The sequence below is a fragment of the Oreochromis aureus genome, linkage group 8 (assembly GCF_013358895.1).
Source record: "Oreochromis aureus strain Israel breed Guangdong linkage group 8, ZZ_aureus, whole genome shotgun sequence".
In the NCBI taxonomy this organism is placed as follows: Eukaryota; Metazoa; Chordata; class Actinopteri; order Cichliformes; family Cichlidae; genus Oreochromis; species Oreochromis aureus.
In genome coordinates, this window is record NC_052949.1 from 19,864,962 (window position 1) to 19,874,394 (window position 9,433).

Genomic DNA, 9,433 nt, shown 5'->3' on the forward strand with positions numbered 1-9,433 from the left:
ACAGAGGTAAAGATTACTTTTATTTTGATAATTCCTCCTGCAATCAAGCAATTTTCTGCGCTTAATATTCAAATAGGCATTAACATTGCATGCACACAACATTGTAAACTTGCACTTGTGTAAACCCCAACAATCACTATCAGCTTCATCTGTATTACAGTGATCTAATGACTGAGGCATGATGGCAGTAAATAAATATCTTCTCTTATTTTTTGTGTTTTCTCTTAACATGCAAACACACTCACACATATGCACATTCAGCAGAAACAGTACATTCTATTCTCTCATAAGTTAATTCATATTGAAGATGTACTTTAACCAAGTCGGTTTCAAAATTAAGGCCTTAAAACATTTTAAAAAATGGCTGGGGACAGATACTATCCGACACGAGCTCAACATCAGTGTGACAACATCTTAGACGATAAATAAGTGGTATTTACGAAGAATTTAAAAACCAAGTCTTTGTAAGAAAAAGGTTCAGGGCATAATATGTTGGACAGTGTTAATATCATTCTGCAACTTCAGCATAATTAGCTGGGTAAAAACCCTCCTTCCCGCCGCTCAGCACTCCTCGGCACCAGCCTTGGTCGTCCTCTTCCTCTACCTTCAGGAATACCTCACCTGGCATCAAACAGAACAAAACTCAGTTCAGTTATGGACATACAGCATGGTGAAATTAATGTTAATTAAGGCAAAAATTCAACTGTTGTTGTAAAGACATATTTCAAAAGGAGATTGGAGTCATATATATAAAAGAATATTAGAGTTTGGACATTTTGCTATTACACGGCACTAAAATAAACAAGTGTGGAAGTGTGCAGGGAATAAAAACATATCTGTTTAGGTTTCATGTTGGCTTAATTGACAGTAACAGTTGTTTTTTGCTCCATGTGTCATCCTGCGGTTCAGATATGGGTTTCCTGGCAACCTTGCGAATGCTGTCTTGTGTTTTTCTGCGGTTAAGATTTCGGCACCCTAGGGCAGTGGTTCCTAACCTTTTTCTGGTAAGCCACATGCACACAGGCTACTAATTTCATGATCCACATTGCACGCTTTTTTGGTGTATCATTCAAGTGATAATAAAAAAAAGATCCAAGTTGAATTTAATGAAATAATGATCAGCATAACAGCATTAACAAGCTCTTGTTTGTTTACATTTTTATGCACAAATCATATTCATTCAGCTTAATTTTACTCCATACTTTTCCCGTGGTCATTTACAAGTTATTAAAATAAAACTACAGCAGCATAAACCATAAAATATCACATTAGTAATTCCACGCAGTGTTTACCAGCCTGTCTATCATCATTTTAGAAGGACTGATTACAATTCTGTCCTCCCACGCGTATTTATGTTGATGTGGTGGTTGTAATTTGGCATAAACATCTTGTCTTTACACCGAGAATAAAATGGAGTTGTTGCGTCACACTGTATGTGTCACCTGCTTTAAAGGACAGCTCATCACCCTCCTCTCCCACGTAGTCGTACAAAGCTCGCACCTTCACACCCCCAATCATCACACTAGGAGGAGAGGAAAAGTAAAAACGATGAATATGAATCAGGTGGAAAAATGTATTGTCAACCTCTGGATCATTATTATTCATTCATTAGTCAGACATGTGAAAAAGAAAGTTTTCACAGGACTGCATAGAGTGAATAACTAACTATACCCTATGATGCAGCAGCTTGTAGAACTACCTTTAGCGGTAATAACTTAAAGTAATCATTTTCTGTGTGACTCTCACATTACTGCAGAGGAATTTTGACTAAATCTTTTTTACAACCTTGCTTCATCTCATTGAGGTTTGAGAGCATTTAGCTGGTCCCCTGAACCACGGTCGCCACGGGGGACCACGGGGCGACCGTGGTTCGGTGGGTTGGAAAGCTCATCTTGTAACCGGAAGGTTGCCGGTTTGATCCCCCAGCTCCGTCTGTCTTGGTCGTTGTGTCCTTGGGCAAGACACTTCACCTACCGCCTACTGGTGTTGGCTAGAGGGGCTGATGGCGCGATATGGCAGCCTCGCTTCTGTCAGCCTGCCCCAGGGCAGCTGTGGCTACAACTGTAGCTTGCCTCTACCAGTGTGTGAATGTGAGAGTGAATGAATAGTAGAATTGTAAAGCGCTTTGAGGGTCTCGAAAAGCGCTATATAAATGCAATCCATTATTATTATTTATATCCAGCTCCTGTAAAGATCTGCCACAACGTTTCAGTCAGACTTTGACTGGACCATTGCAACACCTTTGATTCTTTTCTTTTTTCCGCCATTGTTGTAGATTCACTGCTGTGCGTCGGATCATTGCCCCGTTGCTTGATCCAGCTGTCAGACAGATGTCCTCACATTTGACTCTAGAATACTTTGGTATTCTAGTTCATGCTCAACTCAATGTCTGCAAACTGTTCAGGTCCTTTGGCTGAAAACAAACCTAAATCAGCACACCTCCACCAGCGTCGCTGACAGTTGGTATGAGATGACAATCCTTCCAAACGAGCCATACTTTTTCCAATTGTGCAGTCATAAACTTTAACATGCTAACTCCTGTAGCTGCTCACACTTGCTGATGATAAATTAAGCAAATGCATTTGGTTACTTGATGGTTTTTGGCTGCTAATTATGTTCTTAATTCCTATGGATGGTGTACTTAGGTTTTTTACAGCACTGTATAAAAGTGCACACACCACTTGGGGTAACTTACGGTCGGCTTTCCTTTCCTTTTTGGTCCCTCTTCTTTCGCTTGAGCTTTTTTACTGGTGGGACCCATTCCTGATGTAACACGAAAAAGAAGATATAGGTTAACATGTAGCTCCTTGACAAAAACTATAAAAAAGAGCTGCAAAAACACAATTTATGACTCTGAATTCAAAACACCTTGGATACTATTATTTATGATGATTAAAATCTGCTGCAATCACTCTGCTTAAAAAAATGCAGACACGGTGTGACAGCAAACGCAGGTCTTTAAATAGACATTTGAGGCCAGCTCCCAAGCCACACACAGTTGCATATTAAAATTCCCAAATTTACTGTAGAAATTAACATGTTTACCACCTAGTATACAAATTGTTTTTATCAGCTAATTTTCCCTTTAATTGTTGAGATGATGTTTTTAAAAGAAGGCTTAAAGTTGTGCATTATTAGCGGTGAAGGTTGGTGGTAACTAGGACGCTAACTGTCTGCTAGGCTTCATCTCACTGAACTGGACTGCTCTGCTATTTTCGTGGGGTTTTCACTTTAATTTAATTACCTGACAAATAGTATTGCTCTGCCGTCTACAACAGGTTTGCCCTCAAGTTTTGGTGAGTAAAAGTTATTTTATTTGTATTTTAGTGCTAACATACCGTGTCTGTGATTCAGCTAAACTAGGAAGCATTAGCTGATAGCTTAGCACTCTTGCTATTAAACTAAATATAAGGCCTTTCTAATGTAAAAAACTGCAACAGCCAAAACGTTTCATAAGTGGATATTTATTGTGGATACTTCAGATTTTTAGGTATGTCTATAAGAAAAACACTTAAGGTTATGAATCTTGTTTATATGTATATGTATACAAAATATCTACATAAACTCAATAGACTCAATTAGTATACAGTGTTTAAGTTGCACATAGAATAATACAGCTGTTTACATGTCTGTGTACCTCAATCTTTGGCCAGTCGGTGGGCATGCCTGGACCGTGATTGTTCTTCCACCATTTGAGATCATCTTGCTCATCGATGGCCATTAAAGTTTGGTGGAGCTCACTGTAAACTGCCTTGACACTGACACAAAGATGAAGAGACAGTCAACGCTACCTCTTGTGCTAACAAGTAATTTGTACACATAAGCATTCAAGTGGTCGCTCACCTCTCATTGTTGGTGACATCCAAGTGTCTATGGATGGACAGGAAGACTTGCTTGAGAAAGCTGATCCTCTTCCTCTCCTCCTCCTGCGACTGTTCAAAAATGGCTTCCATCTCCTCCATATAGCGAGGTGTGTAGGTCGACACGTCCTCCAGGATTTTCTCATATTTATCTCTAGCCTGCAGGCAGAAACAGTTCCATGATGTAAAGTTGAGTACCCTCCCCAGGAAGAACCTCTGCTGTGTGGCTTTAACAGAGAATCTAATACGTATAAATCATCTGATGCTCTCTGCTGTTCCCATGCTGTGCTCCATAAACACTGAGCAGAGTAACAATAACACATCTCCATAGAAGGGAAATGCTTGGAACAAAAACTGAAGGCTGGGGCTCGTGTTTAGAATTTTTCAACTGAGTAAATATCAGCAGATATGAGTCGTGAATAAGAAATGGTGAAATTAGAAGTCCTATCAATGCATCCCAAATTAAACATGCATGACTGAGTGAAATGTTGCAGTGATTAAACATCTCTCCTTACCATTTCCTTCTCCTCCGTGGCCTTCTCTCTGGCCTCAGTCATCTTCTGCTTTTTCTCTTGGCTCATTTCAGAGTTTTCGTTTGCTTGCTTTTCTTTCTCCAGAGCTGCTTGCTCCCTCTGACAGGCCTTGTGGTATGCAACTCGAACCTTCTCCAGCTGTTGAATATATATGTACATGTAAATATTATTTATTTGATGGAAAACAGATTTAGTAAATATGCAGTTTTTAGCCAGATTCTTTCTTTCTTCTTCATTTTTTGCTGAGAGTTAGATAAAAAGGTTGATGCCACTTACATCTATCATTTAAGTACAAAGCTTTTGCCAGGATTAGTTTATCTTTGTACTGGAACTAAACTGGGCTTAACTACTGTTGATCTGCTAAAAAGTAAATAATAAGGTCTATCCACTATAGCTAGTTAGTTGCATTATATCATTTTTATATACAGGAAAGTCAGATAAGTCAATACTCAGGTTTCACCAGGAAATAGTCTGTGTCCAAAAGGTTTTGGAGACTCTTTGTTGTTGTATACCTGTCTGCCTTATATGACAGAGCTGCTGTGAAATTTGAATTCTCTGCTGTGAAATTCAAGGGTCAGAATTTGAATAACATAAAACATAAATAACATAAAAGCATGGATCCATCTCTTATCAACAGTTCAAGCTGCAGGTGGTGTAATGATGAGGGGGGATATTTTCTCATCTCTTTTTGTTCCCCTTATGCCATTTGAGCGATGTTCAAACACCGCAGCCTACCTGAATAATGTTAGTGACTATGTTCATCTCTTTATAACCACAACATTGCCATCTGGTTTCATGAACATAAGAATGTGTTCACTGTACTCAGATGGCCTCCACAGGCACCCAATCTCAATCCAATAGAGCACCTTTGTGATGTGATTGAATGGGCATCATGGATGTGTAGCCCAAAAATCTGCAGCCACTGTGTGATGCTATCATGTCAATGTGGACCAACAGGGCAGTTGAGTGATGACAGAGACAAAGGGCTCAGGTCGAATACAAACCCAGGACTCTGTAACTGACTTGCAGCATACCTGCTCAGCCTGAGAAGCTAACCTAGCACACAGTTGTTGTTTAGACTGGTCAGAATGACATCATAGATATCCTGATAGATAACTCTGATTAGTCAAAGTGGTATATTGCCACTTATAATGTTAATTTCAATCAAACTTACTAAATAAATATTAAAACGATTTGTCATAGTGTTTATTCAAATGGTTATTAACATAATAACCAATCATAGCAGAGCAACCCTCTAGCTGAGCCGATCTACGACCAGCCCTCTCATTTCTTTAAATAAAACATATAGCTACCACCAGCAGCTAGTCAGCAGCTTTGGTCTAACATCTGACATGGAGTTCCTTATAAAAACACATCATCAACAAATGTGGTATTATGTGTTCCATTTATTTCTTATCAAGGGGGGAGGGCCATGGAGCCTATCCTCGCTATTACTGGGTAGCCTGGACAGGTTTCCAGTCCATCACATGGAGCTGAGAGCTAGACAACCATTTATGCTTAAATGTATGGTTACAGCCAATTTAGGATCACTAATAAACCTGTCTTTGGACTTTCGGAGGAACCCAAAGTACCTGCAGAGAACCCGTGCAAGCACAGCGAGAACATACAAGATGCAGCCGGCTGCCAGATTTGGACCTAAACCTCTTGCTGTAATATTTTCCCAGCAAACATAGTCCCTTGGGGCCTGTGTGGGACAAGTGTGGGTTTGCTGGATAGGGCGTACACTGACATGTTTGCTGGGTTACTACCTTGAAAATGAAGTCAAATCTCTGTGTTTCTATTTGTCTGCTAAGTGAAGCTAACAGGCTGCTAGGAAAAAGAAACATTTCAGGTCTTCTTGGGCAGTCTTCATCTGCATGTGTCTGATATATCTTATATTTATCTCTTAGATATATCTTTCATTTGCTGATTAAGAAAATGACATTGCCAAAAGCTAAGAGGACATTCAGCCTGTTTGGTATTGCTAGACCATCATTATAAGTTCACAGTGGTGGATGTATGTGTGCTGCACCTTCATAAGCTTCTTGGACCAGGGTTTCTGCGCACGTGAAAAACTTGTGTTGGTGTCGTAGCTCTCCCTGAACCCGCAGAAAATTTTCTTTGGAAAGGTCTCCTTTTGCCAGGTCTTCACCCGGACTCCCTCCTCTGAAGTTAGCGACTGGGAAATGGAAGAATGGAGCGCGGACAAACGCTCAGTGGAGGTGAAGAAACACTGCCATGCTCTCATGAGGGAGCCATAAAGTGGCCCTGGGGAAGCAGGAAAAAAATAGAGGGCATGAGGAATGAAACAACACAGGGTGCAGTGGTGAGTCATGGTACTAATAAAGAAATAATGACCTTAATTTTTACACTGAAATTTCAGGCAAGCACAGATGCGCTCATAAAATGAAAATCAGTACTAATTTTAACTTTGTGAGAACAGCGATGGTGAGAAAAGACCTGGGAGTGTCTTTTTTCAAGCCAACATAGTTTCTTATACTTACGAGAATCCACTATGGACTTCCACTTGCTGCTCCACTGGCTGAGCTGCTGGGCGTACTGTTTTTCTACCTTTGCTCTCTCCATGAAGCAGGCCACTATGTCGTTGCATGCCTGGAAGGACCGTTCAGTTCGATGCACTGTGCGTACATAATTCCCTGGCTGGTAGGAAAGCAGGAAAGATGTTGATTATATGTGAAAATAACAATTTCTGCAAGTAGACACACCTACTCTTTTAGCTTAACAACGCTGGTTGTCTAAGATTTGACCATAAATATAATCCTCACCATCCAGAAACTCTGTTTCCTGGCATCCTCGGCAGGCTCTTTGGGAAGGGTTGCCATTATTGGGAGCACGTCTGTCTCATAAAGCAAAAGATTTGTTATAGAAGATAGTTGCTAGACTGGTTTGGATACATAGCAGGCAGAGAAAGAGAGTTTTTATTGGCAGGCAGATGACATTGATTATCATTGCAACAGGTTGGACGTCTGCACTGTGTGATGTGTACAGTTTCCTAGTAAACAAAACCGCTCCCCCTGTAGGCAAGTACATCTGACAGAAACAAAAACAAAAACTGGCAAAGCTTTGTGGTTGTGAGTGTGTTTTGCTTATGTCATTGTCATCACAACTTGCACAATTTTGTGTAATTTGCACTGTACAATGCCCAGATAACCCATACTCGGAGTCTTCCTGCACTATTAAGGGGAGTGCCGTTCCAGTGGCAGACTGGAATTCACAGGGGTGGGGATCTGCCAGCAGGAATAGAACAGCTGCTCTAACATTCTTCCTGTTGCCTTCCCAAAATAAACAGCGCAGAAAGGTCATCTTTCCCATTTGCTCTGACTAATACAGGCCCTGTTAGTACCAACAGTCTCCCACTCTGACTCTTGTTGCCATTCAGTTCAGAGATCATGTCTGCAAGAGTGCAGGGGCAGATTTCTGATCTGGCAACAAAAAGTGTGATTTTAATGAAATAAAGTGTGCACATAGCAGCCATATTTGCACCGCATGTTATGTATGACCCATTGGGCAGACAGAAGAAGAGAAACTGAACAGAAAAAGGCAGATGTATCCACAAATTTGTCGAGGACGGTCACAATCTGGCTTCTGTCTGTCTGGGTAGCGCGTTGACACATGGCTGGCTGAGTAATATAAAAGTGACTAACCACACCTCATCACAAGACTCAGCATGACTGAGAGTCAGACTCATAGCTTCTTTTCTGTAGATAGCTGGTATCCGTACTTGTATTATCTTGTTTAGACTTAATTTTTCTCACTTTCTATGAGCTCCTACAAGGTTAAAAAAAAGAGTCCCCCCAGGCGCAACCTAGACTTGCTTTATCTTGACTCTACTGTTCATGCAGAGGAAAGGAAGAGAAGCAACAAGCGAACAAATGTGAACAAGTTTTAAATAGTTTGTCAGACATATGCATTCAAGTATTTTAACTCTTAAAAACTCAATTCGCAAGCCAAGAAAGCATTAAAAGTGACAGCAGAGCACTCATGCCAGGGAGCAACCAGCACTTACATTTCTCTCTGAATCACCAGTGATTACTCAAGTGACCACTTGTTACTGTAGTTCAAGGGCTGCTGAGGAGTTCTCTCCATGACTATCTCCCCCTCTCCCAGTGTGCCTCTCCTCCTCTAACACATGCTCCTCTCCCTCTCTCACTGACCCAATTTTCCCTTGGCATTTAAAGTTACACACACACGTTGTTGATCGCAAAGTGGGTGTGAAACACCGAGACAGTTCAAGCCAGTAGGAAGAGAAAAAGAAGTTAAACAAATCAGAACATTTGCATGGTAGCTGATTCTATGCTAAACAGCTTCAGGGCAAACAAATGAGGAGGACGAAACTTACCTTTCTCGCTCTCCTACCCGTAAGCTGTGCTTCTAGTTTGCAGTCATGCTACGACAAACTATTCTTCCTCTTTCTCTTCTGATCCTTTACTTTAACCTCATCCTTTTTCGGCTTGTTTAGCTCTTCTCCCCCTCTGTGACTATCCCCGTCTCACTTTCTTTCCACTCTGTTATTAGAAAAACAGCTGGAAGAAACCCCCCTCCTTCTTTCTGCCCTGCCTGGCCCTCCCTCTGTCTCTCTCAATATGGTGCTAATGAGATGCTGAACCCTCATTTTGACTGTTCACTGGTCACAGAATCATGTCAGTGTGGCACACAGTCATGTGAGCTTATTAGTGAGAGTGTGACAGCAGGAGGGGGGCGAGGCAGAGGGGGGCTCCCGTGAACTGCCACATTAGCCCTATGCTCCACTGTGACCTGCCATTCTCTCTGGTTGGGCCTAGAAAGAGAGTACAGCATGCAGCATGTTCACCTACTCACTGTTTATTCTGCCCTGTACTGTGCTGGATGCGAGCCAGGAGTGAAAGGAGAGCACCAGTGTCATCCGGACTTACACTCTATTTACTGCTGTCTCTAGCTGGTCTCATTGATTTGCCGAGGCTTGCTGGAAACAGTGGAAACTGTTGTGAACACAACATTGGCATGTTACATTTTCAAACACAGCTAAGTTTTGGCAGTTTT

At 41.3% G+C, this 9,433-nt stretch overlaps 1 protein-coding gene across 2 annotated transcripts; it reads right to left on the reverse strand.

Moving 5' to 3' along the window:
* Positions 1–8,932, reverse strand: zgc:91999 (uncharacterized protein LOC445104 homolog). Of its 2 annotated transcripts, none has more exons than XM_031739402.2 (10): positions 8,754–8,932; positions 7,180–7,250; positions 6,898–7,054; positions 6,426–6,661; positions 4,376–4,531; positions 3,844–4,019; positions 3,638–3,758; positions 2,696–2,763; positions 1,443–1,522; positions 1–621 (listed from the first exon to the last, which is right to left on the reverse strand). In XM_031739402.2, exons 2-10 carry the CDS (start codon positions 7,234–7,236, stop codon positions 509–511), a joined length of 1,164 nt encoding a protein of 387 aa, XP_031595262.1. In that variant the 5' UTR covers positions 7,237–7,250; positions 8,754–8,932; the 3' UTR covers positions 1–508. The 2 variants fall into 2 exon arrangements, with proteins under 2 accessions (XP_031595262.1, XP_039472383.1); XM_039616449.1 differs by lacking the exon at positions 8,754–8,932 and adding an exon at positions 8,421–8,675.
* Between the last annotated feature and the right edge of the window lie 501 nt (positions 8,933–9,433).